Below are 27913 nucleotides of genomic sequence, written 5' to 3'. Positions count from 1 at the left end.
AGGAACATCACTCAGTGTCAGAGGCTGACCTCAGAGGGGAAGCCTCATTCCCCATGGCAGTTGGGTGAGTGCCCAGGAAGGGAGGGTGGCAGCTCTGCACGGAGGCCCAGAGAGGGGTGCTGTGCGTGTTTTCTGGTTGTAGTGAAGACCACTCACCAAGCAAGGGCGCGCTGACCCTCTCTTGCAGGCCCTCCTGGGACTGGCGGTGGTGGCGAGGTTGTTCCTGGGCTCGCTGCCGTGCCGCAGGTGTGGGTAGAGGACACGGCCCCCCTCTGTCTGCCCTGCCGGCAGCAGGGCCTTGAGGTTCCAGTGGGGATGCTGCCGTCGTCGGCACGAGGGCACGGGGCCGGGGCAGATTTGCCGAAGTGGTCCAAGGCTCGGCCAGACGGCCCCAGCTGCTAGCCATCGTGGCAGGTGAGGCAGCCCCCGCGTGCTCTTCCAGGCGCTGGCGGAGTGGCACGGCCCACTGCTCATGTAAAGCGCCCTGCACCTCACGGAGCTGGGGCTTTGTCCAGTCCTGGATAATGGGATGCGGAAACAAGTGTCATGTCCCGGTCTCCTTACTTTAGCTGTTAGGCATTATCTCTTCCAAAATCCGCACCTGTACTAGTCTTTGCGTGCAAGGTTGGGCAACTGCTGTGCAGTTCAGCTGTCCATCTACGTTTGTCTTCATTGCTGGATAGTTCTTGTCTTCAATCTCAATTATCTGAATAGTTGCCTCAGTTCCCCAGCCCACCTTGACAACATAACTGCAGCCTCACCTGTCCCTTCAGTCACCTCGAGAGGGAAGCAACGTGTGAATGCAACACAGAGAGGACAGCATGGAAAAGAGGCAGCTGCCCTGTGCTTGTGCAGTGTGAGTCGCAGGTGGGACTCCCAGCAGCCGGGACCATGGCCCCGCGTCTGGGTTTCCGCTACCCTGCTGCAGGGCTTCTGGCCTTGCTGACCACTCTGTAAAAGGTTTAATTCTAAGGATGGGGATCAGCTCAAGGTAGAAGCCTCTCCCGTGGCAGGTGCGCAGCAAACACTTGGGGTTGCGTGAGAGAGCGCCAGGCCGGGGTGCTGGTGCGGGCATTACAGGCGTCCAGGCTTCCACATCCCCAGTGAATGCAAGCTTGGCATTGTTAGCAGACCTTGAGCTCGCCGCCACGGCTCTGAAGTACAAGGTGGGAGCAGATGACCCCCGCCCTCGGAAACCGTCGCTGAAGACCTCCCAGTGCGAGACTCTGCCCGCCCTAATTTTCATGCCAACAAGAAGATCTGATTTATAAAGACCCACATTTGAATCTCCAAGATGAAGCCAGCTCTCTCCAGTTGCCAAAGGCATAGATGCCCCTCAATGAATATGTTAGTTTTTTAACCTAAAGGTGTAGCAAGATCAGAAAAGCATCCTCATGCTCTGCAGTAGGAGTTCATGATGGTGGATCCAATGAGATGTGGTGGGAAGGTGTGAGCAGTAGCGATAGTGCCAGTGAACTGTGTGATTTGGAACAAGTCATTTAAACTCTCTCCACCTCAGTTCCTCATCTGTAAAATGCCATTTTTAAAAAAAATCTAGTTGCAACCTAGCATGACCCAGGGAAGTACAGAGTGCTGTGGGATTGTGAAGGAAGGGCCATCACAGAGCATGAATAATGATAGCCTCTTCCATTTTTTTTTTTTGGTGAGGAAGATTGGTCCTGAGCTAACATCTGTTGCCAATCTTCCTCTTTTTTTCTTTTTCTTTTTTTTGCTCCCCAAAGCCCCAGAACATAGTTGTATATCCTAGTTGCACGTCCTTCCAGTTCCTCTGTGTGGGATGCCACCTCAGCATGGCTTGATGAGTGGGGCTAGGTCTGTGTCCAGGATCTAAACCTCTGAACCCTGGGCTGCTGAAGTAGAGCTTGTGACCTTAACCGCTCTGCCACAGGGCCCGCTCCCTAAAATGGCCATGTTGATGTGGCCTCAGCCATTGACATCCAGGTCAGATGAGCCCCTGTGGTGCTGTGGGAGATGTGCGTGGCCTGTGGCCATCCACAGGCTGCCTGCTTCAACAGCTCAGGCAGTCAGCTGTTGAGAGCACTTATTTCAGCCTTTCCCTTCTAAAGCTCTAGCTGTGCTCAGAGGCTGCCTTCCGGGAGGAGGGTGAGGGTGCCAGAGTTGAAAGGGAATCCTCTATCCCACCAGCCCTGTGGACGATAGCCATGGAGAGCACGGGTGTTCACGGCTGGGACGCGCCGACGAAGATGCCGCACCGTCTCCGCTGCCCCCTCAGGGAGGCGGGAGCACTCGAGATTTCCCCCGACCCGGTTCCAGGCTGGTAAAGGACATTCCTCGACCACTCTGAGTTTGAGAAATCATAGGCCGACCACCAGGCTCAGTGACCTGTACTGTGCTCGGTCACTGGGGCGGGAGGCATGGATCAAAGGCAGATGCCGAGCCAGAGCCACTGACGTCGGCCATGTGGACGTTTCCGGGGGAGGCTGCCTCCATGGTGAAGCCCAGGTTGCAAAGCAGTGTTCTAGAAGCTCCAGAGTCAAAGGGCTCCGCCCACAGCAGTAGCCTCATCTCCGGGGGCTGGTAGAGTTGCAGGAATTTGGGGCACCATCCCAGACCTGTTGAACTGGAATCTGTGTCTTTGACAACTCCCTAATAATTGGACACACCCTGAAGGATGAACTTCACTCGAGCAGGCTCTCCTGTTACCTGCAGCATCCTCATGACCTCGCACAGGGCCTGGGACGTGGGGGGTGCCCAGAGGACATCTGTCGTCTGACGGGGCATCTGGAGATGCGCTGGTTGCCTCCCTTTCGAGTCATAAGCAGCTGCCCTCCAGCCTGCTTGCCCCCTGGCTCCCTGGGTTTCCATGCAGGGGAGACACACATCCCTCCCTGGTGTCGCAGTCGCAGCTCTGTTGCCTGTGCTGTGGGTGTGCTGAAGATTGGACTTCCTGCTCTGGGGCAGGACGGAGGTCTGTGTGCACATCTCTTTCCTGATATTTTTCTTAAGAACTGCTGGGCACCTGCCACCCCACTGTGCTTCCCTTCATATCATCCCGTCGCTCTGTCTTTCCAACCTTATTTCTCCTTTAAAGATTCCTCCTACATACATTCAGTGTAAAGTCCTCTCATCAGAACCAGTGGTTTCAGGGCAACTGCTCTGCCTAGGCCCCCAGATCTGGGCTTTCCTGGACCAAGTTCCCAAATCAGGCACTGGCCCCGGGTTCAGCACGGGCTGCCGGGGCTCTGTGAGCCTGCAGATGGGAGAGCCTTTTATCTTTAACCTGGTCCCCAAAGTCAGGTGCAGCTGGGGTGCTACGACTAACTCCAGTGTAAGAGACTGTCCTGTGGAACTGTGGAAACAATGGAGAGAGGAAACTCTTCAGTTCTTCTTCCATTTCTGGGTGTTCCTATGGTTGGAGGAAAGAGTGGTTGTGGAGCTGATAAAGTTGGGGACACAAAGTCCCGGGAAGAGGGTCGCTAAACCCGAGGCAGAACACAGAGTCCCTGACAGGGGAGCAAACCTGGCTGCCTGTCACATCCCCATTGGCGAGACTGCACCTGTGGTGGAGGAAATGCACCTGACCGTGAGCTGCACCCCCTGTCTGATGCCACATTCCCAGGAGTGTCCGGATGGTGGGTTGGCTCCTAGAGAGGGGCTTGCACAGAGGCTTCGGAGCAGGTCCTGTGATGGGGCCTCCTTTCCAGTGCCGGGGACAGGCCACGTAATAACAAACAAGCTCAAGACTTTTAAATGTTGGTGCTACCACTTCGTTTCCAATTGTATGGAAGTTAAAAATGTCCTCTGTTTCTATCAAAATACAGTGACAACTGGAATTATTGGATCCATTGGTTAACGACTGATTGTTTTGTTGTGTGAATGAAGAAGCAGTCTGTGTGTCTGTGTGCCTGTCCGTGTGGGCTGGGGGCATCACCTGCGGGACAAATCTGGTGATCATCTGTGTGCATGCAGGTGGCGCGGCAGAGCCTTTCATCCCGAGATGAGCATCTCGGCAGGGGAGGGGAGCGTCCAGAGGCAGAGGCCCAGGAAGCACTGGTCCACCTCATCACACACCACTGCTTCACAGCTGGCAGTCAGCAGCCAGTCACAGAAGATTCTAGCATTCTGGTTGTGGGGGACTGAGGAGGAAGCCTCCCACGTTCGTTCACTGCCTCCCCGGCCCTCCTTCAGGAACTCAGTCTAATGGGCCAGCATCCCCCGGCCTGGCGAGGCGGGCCTGCAGTGCCCTGGTGGGGGACACAGATCCATCTGGTTTCCCTGTGGTGTGGAGGCCTGTGGGCGAGAGGAGAGGAGTGTGAAGAACCCGGAAATCGTGCTGCCCCTTGCCAGTCTGATGCGGAAGGTGCTGTTGCAGGCGGATGTTGGCAGGTGACGGCGTCCTGCAATAACTGGCCCCTGTGGACATGTGGGCAGAGAGGCCTTCTAGCTGCGATGGCACCGGGTCTGCCAGCTGCCAGACCCAGCCTTGGATGCCGTGCGGTGTGGCTGAGTGTGGCTCGTTGGGAAGATAGCCAGCTTCCTGGCCGTGAGTTTCGCCTGCAGGCCTGAGTCACAGAGGAGCAGCACTCGCCTTGGATTCTGCAGACCCGTGGTCGGTCTATTTGCCACCGTGCCTGTCCAGGCAGGTCTAGCAAACCGGGGTCTCCAGTCATGGTCGGCGTTACTGGCTAGTCCTGGATACATATGGCTCCAACAAGAAGCCACTGGTCACAGAAGCAAAGATTTGGGGAACAAGATAAAACTGAACTGCTTCTCTTCATCGGAGGGCCCTTCCCTGGAGTCTCCTTTCCCCACAGAAACAGATGGTAGGGACTCTGCACTCCCGAGGAAATGCACGAATTCACCTCTTGGAGCAGAATTTCTTGCTTTTAATACTCCTACTTTGTTGAAAGCACCTATCTTTAATGGAGATTTACTTGCCCAGCTTCCAGCACCTGGCCTGGGCTCTGGGTTGTTCAGGCATGAGTGAGAGGCATGTGTCCCCTACCCCAGTCCTCCATCCAGGCGGAGAGGCAGGATGGTCCAGTGTCAGCAGCCTCTGGAGACACGTGCTGAGGACTGACGCATGCACTGCTGAGCCGCCTGGCAGTCGGTGAGCGATGGCAGAGCTTTCTCGGCTGCTGTGGTGTCAGCTCAGATTATGGTTCCGTGTGGTGTGTTCTGGGCGAACCTCCACCTGACCTGGATTTCCTGATTTTGAAAATAGAGTTTCTGATACCAACTCAACAGAGTCACAGGGAAATTAAGACACTCTGAGTCTGTTGCTTGGGGGAGGAACAGGACTGTTTCAGCCAGCCTCAGGCGTTACCAGTGGTGTTATTTCTGAATAATAAGGTTCCAAGTGGAGACATTGGCAGCGAGGGGTTAGACTGTGTTCCGAGGGTGACAAACAAGGTGTTGTGCTGTTGCTTCCAGCTTCTCTATTTTACTCCTGGCCCCGCAGCAGGGTGCAGAACACTGGGGTCCAGGAGGCCGGCCCTTGGGTGTTTGGAGCACCCCTCGCAGGGCTGTGGAGGGAGCAGGACTGGTTATGCTTTGAGCTGGCACTGCTGAGAAAGCAAATGAATGAGCCATAAAATAGAGCAACACAGCTGAGCCTGGCTGGAGGACACGTTTCAAAGGAAGTAATCCTGGACTTAGATCACATATTTTGGGGCCTGGAGAGTTTTTCATAACCGCCCTCTGAAAGACAAGTGTTTATCATGGAAATGCTGACAGCCCCACGCCTGGGCCGTGGGCAGCGCCCGGCCGTGCAGCTGCCACTGATGCGTGAGCTCACAGAGGCGGCACCGCTCATGGGCTTGTCTCTTTAACGCGTCAACAACATGCTCTCAGCTGCAGCCCCGGGTGGTGTGTGCTGAGTGAGGGCTGGGGGAACTTCCTAACCCAGGCCTGTGGCAGAGCACGCCGCACAAGGGGGGCCTGCCCCCTTCAGCCCACTTCTGCTCAGCGAGAATGAGGACGTGGGCGAGGCTCCCGCCGGGGACCTGCTGCTCCACGGCTCGTCCCAGTTAGCCTTTGCTAGCCTGTGGGATCTCCCGCCTCTCTGGTCTCCCATCCCGTCCCATCTGAACCTCATGCACCCTCCAGACCCTGTTCAGTGCCTTCTGCATGGAGCCTTCGACCTGCCCCGTGGCCTCTGTTGACCACCCCTCTCCAGATTGTGCCTTGTCCTTGGCACCAAACTGCGCCTGCTGTCCTTGCATTTGCTCCCGTTGGCCCTTTTGTGACCCCTTTGGGATCCCTTTTGCTGCAGGTGTGTGTAGCGTTCCAGGAGGCCCCCCGTGCTGCCTCTCCCCTCCCCTCTCAGGCAGGCAGCCACCCTCGGCGGCAGGAGACCTGCACGAGGCAGCCCAGCACTACAGGGAGGTGTCAGCGGCTGACCCGGAAGGCCCCCCTACCTGCCCTCTCCACCAGCAGCCTGAGGCCTCTCCGTCAGAAGTCCCTTCAGCCCAGGCCGCTGCGCAGGGGAAGCTGTACCCCGCCTGCATGCAGGGCAAGGGCACAGGTGGGGGCCGCCAGCACGGGGACGTCCCCTTGCTGATGCTTCCCAGGACAGCACAGCTTGGCCAGTGTGAAGAAGGGAGATAAGTCTGTGGTGTGCCCTACTCCACTCTCACTGGCCCTCGCCCTGCCCTGGTGGCTCCTCCCCCGGACACTCCATGCCACAGTTGGGCCCTGGCAGCAGACTGTGGGTGGACAGTCCCGGCCACAGTGAGTCCCATCCCAGGTTCTACACAGGGGACTGGCTCCAGGGTCACCTTTGACCCCATGGTGCTCTGTGGAGGCCTGCTTGTGGGTCTGGGGGTCTCTTCAGACCCTGAGGCACCTGCTGGGCCTTGACCTGGCATGGCTAGCTCTGCCTGGACACACCAAAGCTCTGGGTCTCTGAGCCTGAGGCCCATGGGTCAGCTCGGCCCTGCTGGCCTCCAGTGTTCACTCTGTGGTGGGAGTTCTCCCTGCCCCCCATGCACGGGTGTCTTCTAGAGTCCCCTCCCCTGATTGTGGGAGGACTGTGAGGGTGTTCTGCTGACGGCAGCTCGAATCCTGGTGGGCAGTGGGTCCACTCAGCCTTCTGGACTGCCAGAGACAGCGCATTTCTCTGTCTAGTCCTCCTTTTTCCTTTTCTACTTTTCTTCTCTGATTCTGTCACCATGGCAAGGGCAGCATGCAGCACACATCGGGTGGCTCTTTGCCATCGGAGAGCACTGGTCTGCCAGGGAGAGCGCTCCAGCAGGGCATCCTCCCTCCCACCCGCCTCTGGTGCACATTCCAGGAGCCACGCAGACCTCTCTCTGCAGGCGTCTCGGGGATGCTCGCCTGCGCTGGCCTCGGTGGTCGCACAGGAGAACCGCGGCCGAGGCCCAGATTGTGAAGCGAATTTTAGGAAAACAGGTGCCTCTTTAGAGTGGAGGGACCTTCCGCCTCGGAGCCACTGAGAAGACATGGGCAGAGAACACATCTGTCCGCCTGGAACGCATGATGGGCCTGGCTCTTTCTGCCAGTTCCGCGTCAGGTGGGGGGTGAGCAGGGCCAGAGCCTGCAGACCCTCAGGCTTCTCTGTCACCTTCAGAAAGCAGAGTCCAGTGGGCAGTGACTGTCCTCAGGGTGTTTCCCTCTGGGAACCATGCAGAGCTTATGTCCGTAGGCTAGAAATTTGGGTCTGTGGTGTCTGGAGAGAAGAAAAAGGGAGCCAGGGATGGAGAAGCAGCCTTGGAAAGCCGGTGGTGCACTGCCAGGTTCTGCTCTGGTCGCCGTCTGGATCCGCGAGAGTGCGGTGGCCTCTGTCCAGAAGCTGGCTGGGACCCATGCCCTGGCATAGAGGTCACTGTGACTGCTGCTGTCCAGCCAGCAGAGCCCAACCGTGCGGGACAGAGACCATAGGCCAGGTGTTCTGGAGCCCAGGACACCCGCAGCCCTTTCTGTTTGGTGAAGAGAAAATAAAAAGCAACAGCTTGCGTTCCCTCATGTTTGACTCTGTCAGAGGGCTGCTGGCATTTACTCAACTTCTCCTACTTCCGGAAGGATGAAGGGGAAAGATGGAATTTGACAGGCATCTATTAGCATAATAGCATTTATTTGACCTGTCTTGTGGAGGTGATCCCAAGCTGATTCTCACATCACATTTTCTTCGTGGCCACACTGAACACACAATACCTGGTTCCTTCTGCTCCCTTCCTTCAGTTGCCAAAAGTTCCCCTTTAGATATGAACTTAAGTTGAGCCAAGCACAGCCTAAGAGGAAAGGGGCTCCATCGTACACCTTGAATGGAAGACTTGCTCAAGATGTGAGAATGAGGGGGACACGATGGTTCCTAGATGGTGAATTGACCGTTTATCCGAACTTAAGCCCACGTGAGCACAGGCTCCTCCTCAGCCTCCAGGAGCCCCCAGTACAGTCTGAGATGGAAGGCTGTGTTGGCGGCCTGGACACTGACCCCTGTTACCACAGGTGCTCATGGGAGCACCTCCATCCCACCTTTCCTGATAAGCACCAAGCAGGATCAAACCTTCACCAAAACAAACTCTTCCCTGTAAAAGCACCTGCTGTTTCGTGGGACAGGTGGGGAGGAAAGGGAAGGAGGAGTGTCCCATCCTTGCAGAATCTCCAGATGCGGGTCAGGTCAGCTCTGAGTCCTGACACCCTGAGTGGAGTCTTTTGCTGGAAAGAGCATCCACAGCTCCCACTCACCAGGCCCACTGTCCTGCCACCTGTGGTCCTCGTGTTTAGAGAGTGCATTCTGGTCCCACGCCTGGAGTTCTCCTCCCAGAGGGACCAGAGTTCTGCAGGGCGCACCAGGACTCTGTTGTCTTGGTGGACATAGGACTGCTGGCTGGCGTTTCTTCCCCCTCTCCATCGGGTCCCTTGCTCTCTGCAGGTCTGCATCTGCACCCCACAATGGGCAGCCCAGGAGAGGAGAGGGCTACACTGGGGCAGACGCGGTAGCCAGCCCTTGGAAAACACGGCTGCTCCAGGAGCCTTTCCGTATAATCTGCAGATGTCACTCCGGCCTTCCCCGTGCTTTGTCATGGCACCTTTCATACTGGATGCCCCGTTAGAAAAACCTGACCACTCTGAACACATTGTCCGTTTTTAAATGTGAGCTCAGGCTGGGAGAGCACAGAGCTGGACGTAGATGTGACCATTGTCTGATGAAACCTCCTTCTCCCCCTTTCTCACCTAGCTCAACGACTCCGCCAAGCAGCTCATGGAGTTGGACAAGCCATGCCCAGCTGCTGTGTCTGGCTGCCATGCCTCGTTGCCCTCTGACCCTCGCTCGGCGGCCAGTGTGGCCCCAGGGCCCACGGTAAGCAGCACGGGGGCAGTCAGTGCCTTTCAGCGGCGTGTGGACAGCAAGAAGAATACCAAGAAACGCCACTCGTTCACTGCGCTCAGCGTGTCGCACAAGTCCTCTCAGGCCGCCAGCCACAGGCATTCCATGGAAATCAGTGCCCCGGTTTTGATCAGCTCCAGCGACCCGCGGGCCGCAGCCAGAATCGGGGAGCTGGCTCATCTGTCGTGCAGTGCTCCCACCCAGGTAACGTCCTCAGGGCGTGGACAGGGAGGCGCCAGGTATGCACCCCTTGGGTCTGGGGCCTCCATCTTCAGCTCCATGCTCAGCATCCTGTCCCCTACACGAGCAAGAAGGAGCCATGGCAGCAGTGCCCTTTGGGGTTGACTGTGGCTCCTTCTCACAGCCTAGCCTCGGGGGCCCTCGAGGCTATGGTAGGAGGTGTGTCTCCCTGTCACAACCAGAGTGAACATGCGACTGGTGCTCCCCGCGTTCAGAAGATGACCTAGTGGTGTGTGAGGTGCTTTGAAGGCACACGACACAGCCTTTGAATTACACAGGTTCACTGCATGGGGGGGTGTCCCATCTCAGCCCATCGAGCTGTGCCGTGGAGAACACCTTGGTTTGGTGCCAGTGTGCTTTTAGCATCTCTGGAACACTTGCTGACTTCCTTCCCTTTCAACAAAGAGAGAAGGGCCAGAGCTCAGAACTAGAGTTAACTACATTGTTTAGTACTTTCATTATTTGTACAGATACCTTCTATTTCTAGATATGGCGCTGGTTCCATTCCACTAGTAAGATAAAGGAGAGGGGAGGGACTTTTTTCTCAATCAACCAGCCAAAGGTGGCCCTGGAGCCCCCAGGCCCATGCTTGCCCATGGGGTATCTGGTCCCTACGTCCTGTAATTCGTGGATAATAAGTCCAGGGCTCAGGCTCCCTCAGTGTCTCCAGGGGGTTCTGAAACAGGAGTGAGCAGGGCCCATGGACGTTAGCAGAGCTCTCTGGCACTCTCCTGCACCCTGAGGGCTTGCAGACCTAGGTGCAGGATCTGGTGTTCTCTCTGCCTCTCCCTCATGCTCACCTGGTCTCAACCTTCCTGCTGCCATAGCTCTGAATTAATAGGAACAGAGGGAACATTCCTGGGCTCTGCAGTCTGAGTGTACTGTAGATAGCCCCCAGGGCAGAAAGGGAACAGATATTTTTTGCTTGAGGAAGATTGTCTCTGAGCTAACATCTGTATCAATCTTCCTCTATTTTGTATGTGGGACGCCACTGCAGTGTGGCTTGATGAGTGTTGTGCAGGTCCGAGCCCAGGATCTGAAACTGCGAACCCCAGGCTGCCAGAGTAGAGCACACCAATGTAACCACTGCACCACCAGGCAGGCCCCAGGAATAGATTTTGAAAAAGATTTGCGCCCCGCTTTTTTCCACCATGAGTTCAGTGCTGAATTACTTGTGCTAGAGATGATGGGGACCCTGGGACCCATTTTCCAGCAGTTATACTTGAAGTGAAAGTTGTGACCAGGCTCTGGACTTTAGTGGGCTCATCAAAAGGGGTGAGAGATCAAGCCAGAGGTTCCCACTGTCTCCTTTTCTGCTTTAATTCAACTATTGGGAGACAGGGTGGCACTGGGCAGCTGTGAGTTAAGGGCAAGCCGCCGTATGTTGCGATCTGCGGGCACCAGCCTGCTGTCTGAGGTCGGGCTACACCCAGAGACCAGCCCCCTGGGCTCTGCCATCCACCCTGGCACTGTCTTCCTGGTTCTTTATGGCTTTGTTGGCCTCATGCGTCACACTGGGACGTCCACCCCCTGGCCCACCTGAGGACTCCCCCAGGGTTGCTAAGGGCGTGCCAGGCAGGTCCTGCAGTTGGTCACGGTGCCACATGTATCCCCCCACCCCATGCCGGACACACTCTGCAAGGGGAACTCAGTCCCAGAGTTCTGTGCTTGGGGGCAAACTGGGACTTTCTGGTCATGCACCTGGAGAAACCCAGCATCATTGCAGGCACGTGTTCATCCAGGAGTGGAGGCCTCCGCATGCCAGGCTGACGTCATGGGGACAGGCTCTGGGATGGCACAGCAGAAGCATTGAGGCTCCTCAGTACCCAGGGGCATGGGGCAATTCCAGCTGGCCCCAGCGAGTGTCTAGCCAGCCTCCTACCACCCGGCAGCCCCTCGAGACTCGTTGTGTCCATCCAGGCTGTGACAGGTGTATTCACCAACAGGATGAGTTCTTAGCCCCCGTGAGATGAATAAGACTGGTCATCTAGCACCCAGGCCAGGTCTGCCCGCACGGGTGCACCCCCTTGCCTACACACCCAGGGCTTCTTGAGCTGTGAGGAGCAGAGGTTTCGTAAGGCCTTGAGTCCTGGATCCCAGTGAATTTTCTTCTGGAGATCAAGGGTGGCTACTGTCACTGACAGTCACTGAGCCTTCACTGAACATTGCAAAGGATCCATAGCAAGCTCCAAGCTGCAGCCCTGGCTGCCTGGAAGCACAGCCAGCTGGAGGGGAGAGGAGACCTTGGGTGAGTGGCTCCAGCTGAGTTTACCTGTGAGACAGGCCCTGATGGTGCCACACACTCATGTGCAGGAATCTACAGATCAGACAGGAACACCCAACGTGAGACGATTGTGCTGCTATTTAATTGACTTGATTCTAAAACCCTATGGAGGAAGATGCCCACCCTCACCCACACACGAGCATCGGTGTGGCAGTGCACTTGGGGGGGACACGTGGACAGGGAGCCCTTGGTAGCTGAGTTCTGGTTCATCAACATCACTGCCTCTTCTTGCTCTCTTGTGTGTTTCTTCAAAATGAAGAGCAAGTAGGGGCTGTGGTTTCTATGGAAATAGCTCTACAAAGGCATTTTCCCTGCTTCTCAGACTGAACGCAGTGAGCATCCTTAGGCCGAAGCCTCAGGGTCCTAGCGCAGGGAGGCACGTCCAGAGAGCCGGGGGTGTGCTTGCTCCCATGGCCCCGCCCAGTCTCCTCCCTGTTCTGATCTCACCTCCCACTGGGCTTCTTGGCACATCTCAGCTTCCTGCCCTGCGTGGCACTCTCCCCATCGGGAGAGCCAGGAGGTTTCATGATCTCCATTCATAGATGAGGAAACTGAGGCCCCGAGGGCGTGAGTAACGTCTCAGCCTGTGCTGTCCGACAGCCCTCCCTGCCCCCTGGCTCCCGTCAGGAGTGGTGTGGACATGAGTCTGGGACGTGGATATCGTTTAACTCTTTCTCTTCTGTAAGATGCACAGGGTTGCCCTCAGGCCAGAGGAGACGAAGCAGGAGCACACTAGCCAGGCCCTGCAGAGCCGCTGACGCTCGCCTCTCCCTCTCCTTAGTCTTAGTCTGGGACCCGGGGAACCTCTCTGAGCCTGAAGAGTTGCCATCAGAGCCAAGTTCAACGCTGTCCTTGCACCTCTTAACCCTGGGAAAGCTGCCCACTCTCTTCTCCTGGAGCCTCAGTTTCCTTGTCTGTTGAGTGGAGCGATGGCAGTCGAGTTGCTGTGAGGATGAAGTGCATGGACACAGGCTGGCGTCTCCTCATCACAGCACATCATCGTTGGCTGTGGTGGTTCTCTCTGCTGCTCAGGGAATCAGGGAACGAATCACCAGCCCCAAGACATCCGATGTGACACTCGGGACTCTGGGCGCCTCTTCTATTCTAAGCCGCTGCTCTCTGCTCTGAGATTCTCTCTGCTGTGGCACTGTGCTAGAGCCGAGCCACGAGGTCCCGAAGGCTGGTGGTGGATACGGGGTGGGTGGGGCCAAGGCTGCCTGCTGTCACACCTCCTGTCATGGGTGCTGGCTTGACTAGCATCCCCATAAGCCAGTGTCCCTTCCAACTGTCAGACGCTCAGTCTGTCCCCAGTGACAGCCAGGCAGGCTGGTGTGGTCCAGTGCCCCTGGCTTCAGAGGTCCGTCAGAGAAATCTGAGGACCCCACCTGGAATCCACTGAGGTGAGTTCCAGCCTTGGCTGCACACTGTTATCACCTGGAGGACTGAACAAATTCGCATGCCAGCTGCCCCCAGCACAGCCCTGGCCTCACAGCACTGAGGTGATTGGTCTGGGGTGTGGCCTGGGTCTGGGGACTTCAGAATCCCTGCCCCGGGTGGCACAGCCAGGCTGAGCAGCACCGCCGTCTCAGAGGGCACTGCCCCCTCTCAACTCCAGGCTGTGCCACGGGCCATGCCTGAACCTGGGCCCCAAGCCCACATGGGGTACCAACGTCCTGGTGCCCCCAGGACTGCAGGGTTCCCTGGGGCACAGGACTTCAGTGCTAGAACCAGGATGGTCCTGGCATAGCAGGACAGTTGGCCACCCTGGAACATTTCTCTTTTGCTCAGTAGTCTCCAAAGGGAGGTGTCTGGAGGTTTTCAACAGGATGTCATGTGGTCCTCTCTGCAGGGCCTGTGTTGGGTCCCAGAGGCCCCAACACAGGGAAGGCCTGGTTGCTGCTCCTATGGGCGACAGTGTAGGAGATTTAAGTGAGGGCCAGAGACACTACTCTAGGCCAGGCTGTCGCTCCTGGCACCCTAGACCCCTGTGTGGTGTGTGCTTTTCCACTTGGGAGGCCTTTAAAACATTCCGATCCCAGGGCCCAGTGAAACCCAAGTCAGCGAGGGAGGGTGGATTCCATGTATCAGTCAGGCCTGTGTGCAGGGATGCTGTGTAACAAACAGCAGGGCCTGGGGGCTCTGTGGGGCTTCTGTCCAGGTGGGCTCAGGTCTGCTCCGTGGGCCTCATTTTGATGCCCAGGCGGAAAGCAGAGGTGTCCTGGGGTTTGCCATACTTGCCTGGCCTCTCAAGGCCTAGACTTGGGCCCAGCAATGGGCAGGCCACACTGACGTGGTAGGGAGGGAGGGAACAGTGCCAAGAACGCTGTCCTCCCCTGGAGTGCTCCATGCCCTCCGGTGCTTCTGCTGGGACCCTGCCCGGTGCCTGGGCAGCAGGCTGTGGCCTCTGGGCAGTTTTTGTACATCTCTTGCTCTAACAATGACTCTTATATTTTTTAAGGGTTGTTTAAAAAAGAAGCGGGGAGAGTGGGTGGGAGAGGAAGAGGAAGAAGCAACCCAGAACCTGAAATACTGCCTCCCTGGCCCTTTCCCAAGAAGGCTGGAGGCTGCGGCTGTGCCAGCGTGGGCCCTGAAAGGGAAAGCGAGCTGTGGGGAAAAGAAAGGAGGAAACTGGCCGGTGAGTAAGGTCGCTGAAAGGCCAGCTTGGGAGGAGGGATTCCAAAGCAGGAAAGGAAGAAGGCTTGGATTTCGGGGCCTGACATGGAAAGGCACTAATTTCCTGTCCTCCCCCTGTCCGGAGCTTGTCTGCCTGTGGTGAGGGGCGGTGGAAAATGTGGGAGATTCTGGAATGTGCTCCTTTCTCCCTTCCGAGTATCCTGTGGGACAGCAGCCTGGGTCTCATAAAGGTTTCTGCACACCAGATGACCACATGAGAACATCCTAAAGGCTGCAGACTCAGGGGCCCAGTGATTTGTTCTGGGAGCCAGGGGAGCAGGGAAGAAGGAAGGTGGCCGAGCGGCTGCATCACTGGGGCTGCTGCCCTTCCGGGAGGGTGCCGTGGGTGCTGCAAGGGGCTTGGAGCTGCACTGCCAGGCTGATGGTGGTGGCAAGAAGGGGGAGGTGTTGAGCCCTCTCTCTCTCCCCCTCCCCAGGCAGCTGCTCCTGGAGGCCTGTCCCTACCTCTGACACGCTTCTGCTTTCTCATGTCGGATGCGCTCCGCTCTGCAATCTGACCTCTTCCTCCACCCCTGCTGCCAAAACCCAGCTGGCCAAGGTCACCAGTGCCTGGGCCCAGTGTCCTTGCCCTGTCTTTCTCATCCTTGACATCTCAACAGCATTGGACACGAGGACGAGACCCCTTCGAGAATCTCTCCCGCCTTTGCCTCTGGGACCTTTTCGTGCAGTTCAGAGCACTCATCTGGCCCGTCCGTGGACCCTCTCTCTTTAACCTCACGAGAACATCCGTGCTGCCCTGGCCTCCCTTTTCCATCCTGTGCTGCTCTCCCATGGGGTTCTCAGCCAGCCACAGCTGACCCTCAAATGTCTAAACTCTGCCCTGCAGGACCTTTTCTAACCTCTAGCTTCTTTTTCCTGCCATCTGATGGCTTCACTTGGAGAGGCACCTCAATTTCAGTAGATGCCGGAAGAGAATAATTGTCCTCCTCTTGCCTCAACCTGGTTAGCCTTTCTTTATTGCATCCTAGCACAGATTCCTGAAGCGAAGACCCGACATCTTCCAAACTCTCTCTCCCTGTCACCTCTGCCATCCGACCAGGATCTCAGCTCTAACCCCCAAACTTTTCTCCCATTGTGTTAGTCAGGGTGAGGCAGGTCATCTGCTCTGACAGACAACGCCAGATCCCAGTTGGTGTAACACAGTGAACGTGTGTCCTGTGCTTCAGCAGTGGGTCAGGCAGTCTCTCCTGAGTGGTGAGCTCAAGCAGGACACGGTGTCCCACCTGCTTCCTCTTGTAGCTCTGCCACCTCAGCACGTGGCCTGCAGCAGGAAGGGGGCATAGAGAGGTGCCTGGACACTTAAGTGCCTCAGCCTGGAAGTGATACCAGTCACCTCTCCTCTCTGTTCATTCGCCAGAACTCTTCACCCTGCCCAACCTAACTGTAAGGGGGCTGGGCCACGTGGAGCAGCACGTGCTGGTGTATCAGGCAGACTGTGTGGTCCCAGCCACACCCATGGTGTCCCGTCTCTGCGTGACACCAACTCTGGCTGGGTGCAGGCACCCCTCAGCCCTCACCAAGACCACGTCAGCTGATTCCTAACTCCCTGCTTCTGGGTCCTCTTGACCCACATGTAATAGGATTGATCTTTCCACGAATGCTTCTGGAGATTCCCCACTGCCTTAGGATTAACTCTAGCTCCATAGCTGGGCCTGCAGAGCCCTTTAAACTTGGCCCCAGTTTGTCTTCCTAGCCTCCCCCCAATCACTGTCCACTCCTGCACTGTCTGCACAGTCCCACTGCCTGTGGCCCCCATGCTGGGCTGGCTCCATCCGGCTCACCCCTCACAAGACTACAGCAACTGATTCCTTTGCCCGGGCTGTTCCTGCTTTCCACTCACCCTCTTCTCTTCTTACCTGCCCAGCACACAATACAAAGACACATCCCGATTTGGAATGTTCCAGCGTACCCTTTGTAGCTATCTGAAATTTTCACTTCCCCTGTACAGCTTTCCATGGCTCCAGATCACCTTTCCACCAACCAAGTTAATTCCCCCATTGTATCTGTGCCTGCAGGACTTTCTGCACACTCTGTCATGGACCATGTTGCCTTTGTCATATGTGTATATATGGCTGTCTCCCCTTACTCCTGGACTGAGACGCCCTTGAAGTCAGGAACTGGGTGTCGTTTGCTGTATCTTGGCACCTAGGCCACAGTGGGGTTCACATCCGTTCTCTTTCTCCTTGGAGGACCACGGGACCCGAGTCAGCCGCTCTGCAGACCTGATGATTTTGCACGTCAAACACCGTGGCACCAGAAGTGCCATGTGGCCTTCCCCACCGTTGCCTGGCTCCGCATGGCCTCCAGGTCCGGGTCAGCGGGTGCAGAGGGGGTGCAGCTGTGAGGTGACCAGCTGAGGGATTCCCAGGGGGGTGGGGTCGGGCTGAGCCTCCAGTGCACACCCTGCTCACATTTGCACCCTTGTGAGCTGTTTCTCCCTGCCCTTTGGAGAGGTCAGGGGCAGTGCAGTTCCCCGGTGAGCACCGGAGCAGCACCCTGTGTGGCCTCTCAGCAGGGAGGGGGAGGGTCATCAGAGGGGAGGAGAGGTGACTAGGCCTTGCAGACTGGCTCCAACTTTAAGAAGCCAGATACTTGTTTGTGGAGGTCATTGGGTCAAATCAGGAAATGATTCCTCACATTTTAGAACAGTTCTCTCATAAACCAAATAAGACTCCCAGCATAGGAGTCATCACTGAAATGCCTGAGGTGGCCAGGGGCACGCAGCTCTGCAATGCCCTGTGTCAGTCGGTGATCCAGGTTTCACGCCACAGCCGGCAGCCCAGGCCCTAGAGGCTGCCTCCTACACACACACTGCGTGTGCATCTTGGGCAGTCGAGCTTCTCCACAGTGCCTTCACCCAGGACACCAGCAGGCGCCCCCAAGCCAAGTCTGGCCCCGCTGCCTGTTTGAGTAGATAAAAGCTGTATTGGACACAGCCACACCCGCTAATCTATACATGGTCTGTAGCTGTTTTCAGGCCACAACAGGAGCTGCGTGGTTGTGACAGAGATCCTATGACCTGCAAAGCCTGAAAGATTATATTCTGGCCCGGTGCAGAAAGCACTGGCTCACCTCGGTCTAGAATGTCACTGTGGCAGGGGTGGGCAATGCAGTGATGCGTGCAATGGCCCTTAAGGCTTACATGGAGGTGACACACTGACCTCGGCTCACGTTTCAGCAGCCAAAGCAAATCCTACAGCCCTGTTCTGCTTGCAGGGGGTGAGAGGGAAGTCCAGCAGGTGTCCCTGAGGAGGACAGCCTGAATGCTTGTGAACAGCCCCCTGAGGCCTTTCCCCCAGAGCCTCCCTCTGTGCTTGTAGGTTAACTGATTAACACAGAAGTGGGGAAACTTGTGGAGGTTTAACTCTGCTTGGAAGATTCTGGGGTATCTTTAAAATGCATCCCCACCTGCCGCAGGAGGGCATGCGGTGTTGCCTTTCCTCTGTCTCTGCAGGATGCACGGCTCAGCAGGAGGCGGTGCTGGAGTCCCCAGCCGTGCAGCCTCCTGGCTGGAGCCCTCACCTGCAGAGCACAGGCTCCTGCCTGGCCGAGAACCAGTGCTTATTTTTAGTGTTTTCAGAAAGTTACAAACTTAATTCCATGCCTTATAAGGAGGAAAAAAAAAGAACCAAGTGAACGTGGAATGAATAAAATAAAATGCCAACCTGAGGACCTCGGGCGAGAAGAGCTTTCTTTGGCAAGTCTGGGAACTGCTGTGCATCCATGACTTAACCAGCTGTGCTTTGAAGGTGAGGACAGAGAACACGGGGCCTGCCTGTGACCTGGCTCTGTTTTCATCAGCTGCCAGGCTGTTCCATCCATGACATCAGGTGCTGACCACGTTTCTTTTGCTGTGATGACAAGGCAGGAGCCATATCTGCAGTTTTCTGCCTGTGCCTCCGGCCTGTCTGCTGGCAGATGAGGGAGGCAAGCATCATGGAAGGTCCCTGATGTCCCCTTGGCACCTAGTGAGTGCCCAGGAGCTCTGGGTGGGCATGTCCTGGCCCAGGAATGCAGTTGAGCTGCTGGTGCCCTCAGTCTCTCCTCTCAAGGTTGGTGAGTTCTTTGTTAAAGGAGCAGCCTGTGGCAGGTACAAGGACCCCAGCCTCTAGGCCCCACCCGGCCCACCAGGAGACAAGAACATAGGTCTGTGCCATAGAGGGTAGAAAGTAGGAAGTGCCATGGATCAGCACAAGGAAAGGCCACAGCAGGTCAGAGGAAGACACAAGAGGAACCGAGGCAAGAAGGGGCACCAAGGATCCCTCAGGTGGGCTTCCTGGGGGCCTCTATGCTCCTCAAGGCTCTGGGGCAAAGCCACGTTGTTCCCGGGCAGGAGGACAGTAAGGAAGTTTAGAACCATCCCCACCTCACCCTGGATCTCTGCTACTTCAGCCCTCTTCTCGTCCCCCCCCCTGGCCCAGCCCTTTCCCGGAGGACACCCTGCCTGCCCCCTCTCCATGCTGAGGTCTGGGCCACCCTTCCCGGCCCTGGCATCATCTGGACACAGTGGGAGTGGGGGACTTCAGCAGCCTTCCCTGACTCGCCCTCCCTCTGCTCCTGTGAGCTCGCGCTCCCAGGCTCGGGTGGCCGAGGCTCTCACAGTGTCTGGCATCGACTGTTGGCAGGACCACCTGTGAGCTTTGCTAGGACAGCAGGTCTGCCCCTCCTGTACCCTCAGTGCCTGGCACGGAGCCTCTGCGCAGGGCGCTCTCAGACACGTGGGTGGATGGATGGACACACTGCGTTAGAATTGAGCAGAAGGGGTTTGTAGCCCACCCCTCCTCAGCCTCTCTGTATAGAAGGCCCTGCCTGTTTGAACACACGGGTCGTTGGGACATGAATATTGTACATTTTGTGTAAAGCCAGATGAAGATGCCTTTGGTCTTATGGACTCACACAGAGCAGGCAGTCCACAGTAGCTACTGGCACGTTCCTTTGGCTAAAGACCACCAAGCAAGCTGGGTCTTGTAAGGGGAAGCCAGAGGAAAGCCGTGAGTGGAGACCCACCTGTGCCTCTCCTTGGTGAGAAAAGACTCGAGGGCTGACTCTGTGGGTCCAGGGTTGAAACTTGCAAGGCCCCAGATAGATGAGAAGCAGGCCTGTGATGCCTTTACAGACACCCCTCCCTCCTTGGTGGTTTGAGATTTTCATTCCTTGAACTGGAACCATTTTGTGGATGCTGTTCCCCTGCATCCCACCACCCTTTTTTTGTACATTCTCCTTAATGATGTCCTGGGGATGCCTTGTTAAGCTTGCGGCACAGCTGCAGCTTTGTGGTCCCAACTCTTGGCCGCTAAGATGAGGGCAGAAGCTGGAGGCCCATCCTCTCCTCACGGACACCTAGAGCACGAGTCGACCGGCTTTGTCAGTAAAAGGCAGAGAGTAAATATTTTAGATTTTGTGGGCTGTGTGGTCTCTGTCACAGCTCCTCAGTTCCGCCCGTGTGGGTAAAAGCAGCCAGAGACCACAGCAAATGGGTGAGTGTGGCTGGGTGCCAATAAAACTTCATGTACAAAAGCAGGGGACAGCCAGGTCTGAGCTGCAGGCGAGTCCCCCCCCAACCCCCCCACGAACAGACTGTGGAGACGAAGCAAGGGGCGCGTTCCTGCAGACCTGGAGTCAGCGGCTCCAGGGCTGGAGTCAGTCGCTTGTGTCAGATAGAGTCCTGCAGGAGAGGGATGGGCAGTGGACGGCATTCGCAGTGACTTTTGGTCGCTTATGGCCTTCATCTCAGGCGACCTTCCAGCTCACCTGAGGGCTGACGGAGAGAACGGTGGCAGTTATGTGGGCACAAAGCGCGGCCCACTCCTTCTGCCAGGACGGACCATCGTGTTAGGGCCAGCATGAGCTCCGCCAGCCCGGGCCCTCACCCACCAGCCCTGCCCGGCCTCACCAGCCCACATTTCTCCAGGCTGGGGAGCAGGGGGCACCCCTGGGTCCTCGGCCCTGCAAGCTATTTGCTGTTCCTTTTTGGAGCCAAGCAGAAGAATTGACCGTAAATGTTTTGTCCTGAAATTTTCTTTGGGAAGCGCATTCCTGAGAGTCTGATTTACACTCTGTGTTATGGAGTGGTGGCATGTGAGGAATAAAACATGCTCGTGTCCCTGCTCCCTGGGGTGATGACAGTGTTCTGTGGATTCACATTAAAAATTAAAATGAGAGGCCGACCCGGTGACGGTTAAGTTCGCATGTCAGCTTCAGTGGCCTGGGGTTCGCCAGTTTGGATCCCGGGTGTGGACCTACACACTGCTTGGCAAGCCATGCTGAGGCAGGCGTCCCACATATACACTAGAGACGATGGGCAAGGATGTCAGCTCAGGGCCAATCTTCCTGAGCAAAAAGAGGAGGATCGACAGCAGATGTTAGTTCAGGGCTAATCTTCCTCAAAAAAAAAACTAAGAAGAAAAAAATTAAAACGAAGAGATGTTGCTTCTCAGGGTCTTAGTCTGTGCTACTCTGTCAACGAAAGCAACTTGGAGCCCTGTGCAGCCTGCCAGCCCACAGACCCCCTTTCCCTTCCTATTGCTCCCAACAGGAAAGTAACATGGCCTGCTTCCCTGCTCCTGCCTGGGGCCCCGTACAGTGCTGCAGCAGGGCCTCCGGTGTCTTGTAACAACCTGACAATTTAGAATCGGGTTCGTGGCTGCAGCACTGCGGCCAGAAACAGATGCTGGGCTTCCAACCAGCGGCCGCTGGGACGTTACGAAGAGGCATGCAGGTCACTGTAAGAAATGATAGCTGAGTTTTTACTGTCTGCTCTGCAGGGTGTGAGCCGCTCGCCCATGCAGTCTCTGCTAGTGGCTCTGTCTTTTATAGGGAGGAAAAGGGGGCCTGGAAGGCAAGCAGCTTGCCCTGGTTCCCTGGAGTGCACAGCCTGCCTGGGCTCAGGCCCCCAATCTGTGCATGTTCCTCGAAGGGCAATGGGTGAGTGGCACCAGGGAGAGCGTTGATGGGCTCCCTGGCCTGCTTTCCCTGTTTGCTCGTCCCATGGTAAGTTCCATTTGATGAGGTCTCTAACACGTGGCCCAGCTAGCTGACCCTGCACTTACTTGGCTCCTGTTAAACGCTTGTGGACTGTTTTTGAACATTAGGCCCAAAGGGAGTGCTGGAGTTGTCCATTCTGTGGGGTCAGTGGCTCCGAGGACCAAGCCATGAGCATCCTCTCATTGTTGGCCGGCTCCTCCAGGCAGGGGTGTGCTCACCTGCCTGGCTGAACCCTAGCATGTGTCCTCTGTGGAGTCATCTGAAAAGAAAACCACAGGAACCTGTCTTATCACAGTTGGAGGCCTTTCCTGGGATGGGTCAGCGGCACAGCTCTGCGGTCACTGGGCTGAGCCAGGCTTTGACGTCGGGGCAGAGGTGTCTGTGGTGATCTTGGAGACAGGAGGAACGTCAGCCCTAGGGCTGCTTCCCAGTGATTTTCATCTGAAAGCAGCTGGAGTCCCTTCTCCCGCCTGATGTTTATCCTGCCTGATTTCTTTCATTCCTGCCAAGGCTCCGCTGATCCCTTAAGGCCCAGAACCATTTAAAATTAAGCCCTTATAAGTCAAAGCAGTATCAGCGATGTGGCTCTCAGCTAGGAGAAAAGAGGCCTCAGTTCCAGGCCCAGGAAGCCCCGTCCAGCATGGTTGGAGCGGAGAGCGTGGGGCAGACGCCCTGGTGTTGCATTACATGGATCTCAGACCAGACTTTTCCTGTCGCATGTGTTCCAGAAGCGATCCATTATGGGTGCAGCAGCGCCTCCAGGCAGCTTAGCCCGTCCTGAAGCCTGGCAGGAGGTGCTGACTGGGAACCCTGTGCAAGGCCTTATGCTGATGCGGTTCTAATCAAAATCACTTAAAGGAGAGCCCCTTTTTGCTGTGATAACTGCCCCGGGGGAGCAGCATCCCAATTGCCTCTCAGGGCTTCTCATCAGTTACATTCTGCTCCCCTGGGCCCATGGTCCTCAGTGTTCACAGCTCAATGGTCAGTGGGGGACACCCCTCCACCCACCACCACCTCGCATCGACAGACACAGAAACTAAGACTTGGTTCAGGGGAGAATGGATGCAGCCCTGGTCTACACCTGGAAGTCACAACACTGTTCACTTCAGTATCCTGAGGGCAGAGCCGGCTTGTGGTTGCCGCTACTCAGCAGGACCCCCGGCCAGGCCTCTGACTCTGGGCTCTGCACTGCACAGGGGCCAGACAAGGACACGCTCAGCCAGCCTCAGTGTTAGGTGTTCTCCATCTTGACCTTTGGGAAAACCGTGTTCACAAGTGTGACATCTCTCTGCTTCTCCATTCCAGCTCAAGTGACAGTGTGCTGTGAGGTCCCAGATACCTGCTATGTAGCGCCTGTTGCATCAAGTTTCAGCTGAGAGCCAGGTTTCCAGCAAAGCCACCAGGACGCCCCTCCCTGGCGGCTTTCCTTAGGTTCAGTCCTGTCTCAGGGCGCCTGTCGACTCCTGACACCTGTGTGCCTGTGCAACACCGCCCGCCCCAGTCCTCCCCAAACCCCTAACATCTGCCTTATGAAGTCGGAGTGTTCTATGTCTCATCACCCAGGGGTGTTGGTCCATGTCGCAAAGATAGGCTCTTGAGCCGTGACACCGCGTGCTCCGGGCAGGCCACAGTCCCAGCCAGCATTCTCCCTCTGCCTGGCAGAAGGAAATCAATCTTCGTCTCTCCTGGCCACAGACATTATTCCCTCCTCTTGAATTATGGCTTGAGGCTCAAGGACATGGGCAGGTGGAGACCCCAGGCAGGCTGCCGTCCTGCCGCAGCCAGACTCAGAGCAGTCTCCACCCGGGTCCCGCGTGCTCTTCGTGTGACGTGCTGGTTTGGGTGGTTCGGCTGTTTTAGGAGAGTTTATCTGGATAGGAGACATGTTGACAAAAGCAGGGTCCTGGGTTCGGGCTCCGTCTGAGCCGATCGTCTTCTCTGTCTGCCACCCCTGCTGCCCAGCTGCCTGCCCGCCGCCGACTGACAGCGCTGGGCCTGGCAGCAGGGGGGCTGGTCTGCAGGCCCACCCCAAGTCCTGCCCTGTCCCCTCCTGGCGCCCCCCAAGATGTGTGTGGAATCTGGGGAAACATGGGGTCACCGTCAACCAGAGCTTGATCTTGAAACAGATCTCAAATAATTGAACCTGTTAGTCTGTTTATATTACTTTGAAAATGTATCTGAAAACCCTTGTCACTTGTTGATATTAAAATGATGAAAAATTTGAACATACAGATTTTTTAAAATACCCGAAATCCCCACTACCCTAAATACCAATGTTTATCATTTGGTACATAAATTTCCACACCTTTTTTCCATGGAAATACATGCATCTTTTTACAGAAACGAGATAATCCTGCATGTCCATCTCTCTCAGCTCCTTTTCCATTTGATGAACCCTGCACGGCCGTCGTGCCTATCAGTGCAGACCCAGCACGTAGTGTCTGTGTGCTGTCGCTGGCATCCTCTCATTGAGCCTCTGCCCTGGGCGCATGGCTGCTTTGTGTTCCGGTCCTCGTATCATGAACAATGCCTTGTCTGCTCCTTCCTCAGCCTGTTCAAGTGGTTTGGATTTCATTCTTAGGAAGCTGCTGGGTCAACAGCATTCTGCCCCTTCCCGCTCTCCCTCTCCAGAACTGACAGAAGTTTTGTCCGCAAGCCCAGAAAACTGGGATTTGGGGCTAACTTTGTGTTAGAAATGCTCTGGCCCACAAGCTCCTTGCCCCTGTCCAGTTCCTCTCCATGTCTGTGAGCTGGGGCATCCCCACTGCACAGGCATGTCACTAGGGCCATAGCCCAGCAGGCCCTGATTGACGACGCAACAGGACAGAAACAAGTGACTGCGGGGTGGCTGCACAGGCCCATGTCTTGTGTGTGTCCTGGGAGGTGGGGTCAGGCAATGTGAGCCAACTTGGTCATCCAATAGCGACAATTGCTAGCCATGTAAGCACGCTGTGCGTACCCACATCTCCAAATGGAAGGAATGCTTCTGGCCTTCAGCTGACTTGGCCTTGCTCCAGCATTCGGCACGGTTGACACCAGCTTCCCCTCGGAACACTCGCCTCCCTGGACCCAGAGACACCACCACTTCTGGCTCCTTCTGTGCCCTTGCCGGCTCCCCTGCGTGTCGGAGTCTGCAGGCTGAGTCTCAGGGCATCGTCTCTCCCCACTGCACACATTCTCCCAGGCCGTCTCATCCATCTCCCAGCTGACGAGTAAGGAGGAGAGGCAGCATTTATTGAGGGCTTACTATGAGCTTTAAATTACCATGTGTGATATTCCACCTAACCTGGAGGACGGGAGCTTTCGTGAGCCGTTTCCATCTCCCCAGGCCTCTGTCCCACACTGCTTAATTCCTAAGGTCTGGGGAGCCAGCAGGTCACGTGTTTTGTCTGGTTTGTCAGGTGTTTCAAGGAGGAGGGTACGTCCAGTCCCTGTGACTCCATCATTGGTCGAGAGCAGAAATCCATGCCTCCATCTTAAAGATGGGGAAACTGAGGCTCAGTGACACTAACTTGTCCAAGGTCACACAGACACAGCCCCACACACTTTAGAGTGAAGGGCTTAACTGAGGGTGCACTTCCTGTAGATGGACTATGTGTTCATGGCCCTGTAAGCCAGTCCCCTCCTCTGAGCTCCTGGCTGGCATCATCGGCTGCCCTCATCCTTAGGGTCCCCAGGCAGGTCAAACTCAACACGTCCAACACTCGGCTCGTGCCCTCCCCCCAGATCTCATGTTCCCATCTCTTCACATGGCAGCTCCATCTGGCAAGTCATGAAGGCCAGAAACTTGGCTCATCCTCCTTCCTCGTGCCCTTTAGCCCGTCAGTCCACCAGTCCTGTTGGTGGAGGAGGGAATAATGGCCTCCCAAACACGTCCACATCCTAATCCCCAGAACCTGTGCATATGGTACCTCACTTGGCAAAAGAGGTGAGGAATTGAGATGGGGAGACGATTCTGGTGGGCCCAAGGCAATCACAGAGCTCCTTATAAGAGGTGAGGAATTGAGATGGGGAGATGATTCTGGTGGGCCCAATGCAATTGCAGGGGTCCTTACAAGAGGGAGGCAGGAGGTCGGAGTCAGAGAGGAGATGAGACAGTGGAAGCAGAGGTCAGAGAGAAAGAACTGAAGATGCTACATTGTTGGCTTTGAAGATGGAGGAAGAGGCCATGAGCCAAGGCATGCAGGCAGCGTGTAGAAGCTTGGAAAGGCAAGGAGTGGCTTCTCCCCTGGAGCCTCCAGAAGGAGCACAGCCCCTGACGCCTTGATGTTAGTGCTGCTGACTTTTAGAACTGGAAGATAGCAAACATGTGCTGCTTTAAGCTGCTAAGTTTGTAGTCCTTTGTGACAGCAGCCGTAAGACACACATCCAGATGGCATGGTGGATAAGCACATGACCTCTAGCACCACCCTGCCTGAGTTCAAGCCCAACCTTGGCCACTTACTGGCTGTGTGAATGTGAGCCATTCACTTAACTTCTCTGTGCCTCTGTTTATTCATTTTGTAAACGGTGACAAGAAATAACACCCACTATACAGGCTTATTGTGAGGATTAAATGCATTATTCCAGCACAGTGGTCAGAGCAGGCACAGTCCATGGTGAGTTCTGTCTGAGGGGAGCGGTCGTTGTTATTATTGCTGCTGCCGTTCTTACCCACGGCCTCCTACACGTGTCCAGACCCTCCCCTCCCCTCTCCATCACCATGCCCCCAATCCAGGCCTGAACTCCCTCAGTGCTCCCTAACCGGTCCCCTTGTAAGAGCTGGCTCTGAGCCGATCTCTCCCTCTCTCTTGCCAGCTTTTCAGGGCACCTCTTTGCCCTCAGAGTGAAGACCAGGACCCTCAGGGTAGTCGAGGCGGCCTCGCATGGCCTGGCTCTGCCCTCTCGAGCACCTCCCCCTTGTCCTCCAGCCTTTCCTTTCTTTCAGTGTCTTCAAATGTGCTGAGCGGGCCTTTTCCAGCCTTTGCTGGGCGGGGGGCCTCTGCTGCTTCCTCCGCAGCTCTCCTATGGGCCTGCCTCCTGCTCACAAAAGCCTCTCTGGCCACGGCCCCCCTCGGCGAGACCCTGTTGTGTGCTCCTACAGCCCTGCATGTGTCGGGCCCCCACATGTCGATGATGACATGTCTAACTGTGCCCTCAGTGAGGCCATGTCTGCATAGAGCCAGCCTGACACTCAGGTGGTCAGTGGGTGCCCATGAGCACCTGGAACGTGCCCAGGCTGGCAGAGCAACCCTACAACTCGACTGATGTCACAGCACCTTCTTGCTTGTGTGGAGGGGTGAGGGGGCGCTTCCCATCAGCTCACTGACCAGCTCTGACCTTGCCTGAGCCCCACGCTGGAGGTGCCCCACGACATCTGCTGACCACCCCCAGCGTGGGGCTGGCCTGGCCCGTGCCTGTTTGAGTGAGTGGGTGAAGGGCCCACACTTTTTTTTTTTGAGTGTCCTGCGCACACTCCTCTCCAGTGACCATCCAAGAAGAGCTGTGGCTCCTCCAAAACCAGCACGAGGGGTGCCTGCTGCCCTTGCTCCACACCCCAGGGGCGGGAGGGCTTGGCCCAGGTGGCCGCTGCTGTAGAGGCTGCCCTCCTGCCCCTACCTGAAGCTCTGTGGAGGACGGTCCCTGGCCGACTGTGGAGAACTCCACCAGCGACTATCCTGAAGGAAAATAATCCCAAGTCTTGATGGGGAACACCTCTTGGTGTTCTCGCCCAAGGGAGGGCAGGGCTGAGGAGCAAACAGAAGACCCCGGAATCTGTCAGCAGAAGGGATGTCCCCACCTCAGCCCAGTTCCACACACACTCTTGGAAACACGACTTCCGTGCATCAGCCACAGGGCCGAGTCTGTGAAGGGCGCTGCCTTTGAGAGCTCAGTTTTCTCTTACAGGTGTGGGAGCTTGGAATGGGAAGTCCTTTGAGACTTCGAGTTACCTTGGAGACACCAGGGAAGCTATGCTTCTCTATTGCACATTCTCATTCTGCCAGGTGTTCCACTGTTGAAACAAGCAGGAGAATTTCTCCCTTTTTAGGGGTTGCGGATGGCTGTGATTTCCGGCACCTTCCGTGATCCCTGGCAGAGGAGGGCAGTTGGCCACCTGGGGAGGGAGCAGGTTGCCGTAGTATGTGGAGCTCAGCGGCTAAGCAAGGTCAGAGCTGGTTGGTGGGCTGATGAGAAAGGCCCCCTCAGTCCTCCATGCAAGCAAGAAAGTGGTGTAATGGGCAGCCAGGTTGTAGGGTTGTTCCACCTGCCTGGAGAGTGTTCTAGGTGGATCTCTCATCCCATCTTTGTGATTTCTGCTTCTAGCAACCTTCGCCTACCTGAGGACCCATGGTGCTTGTCCACTCCCAGCCACAACCCTGGGCAGCCCCTCCACCGCC

At 56.3% G+C, this 27913-nt stretch overlaps 1 protein-coding gene across 3 annotated transcripts in view; it reads left to right on the top strand.

Moving 5' to 3' along the window:
* SH3RF3 (SH3 domain containing ring finger 3) overlaps nt 1-27913 on the top strand; it is a 345250-nt gene that overhangs the window by 229531 nt on the left and 87806 nt on the right. For all 3 annotated transcript variants that reach the window (XM_070571921.1, XM_070571922.1, XM_070571923.1), the window contains one exon: nt 9185-9538. In XM_070571921.1, the coding sequence (XP_070428022.1) occupies nt 9185-9538 (354 nt within the window). The remainder of the gene's footprint in view (nt 1-9184; nt 9539-27913) is intronic.

This window comes from Equus przewalskii, chromosome 14 (genome assembly GCF_037783145.1).
Source record: "Equus przewalskii isolate Varuska chromosome 14, EquPr2, whole genome shotgun sequence".
Lineage (NCBI taxonomy): Eukaryota > Metazoa > Chordata > Mammalia > Perissodactyla > Equidae > Equus > Equus przewalskii.
The sequence above is the reverse complement of the archived record's forward strand: the minus strand, read 5'-3'. Positions and strand labels throughout refer to the sequence as shown.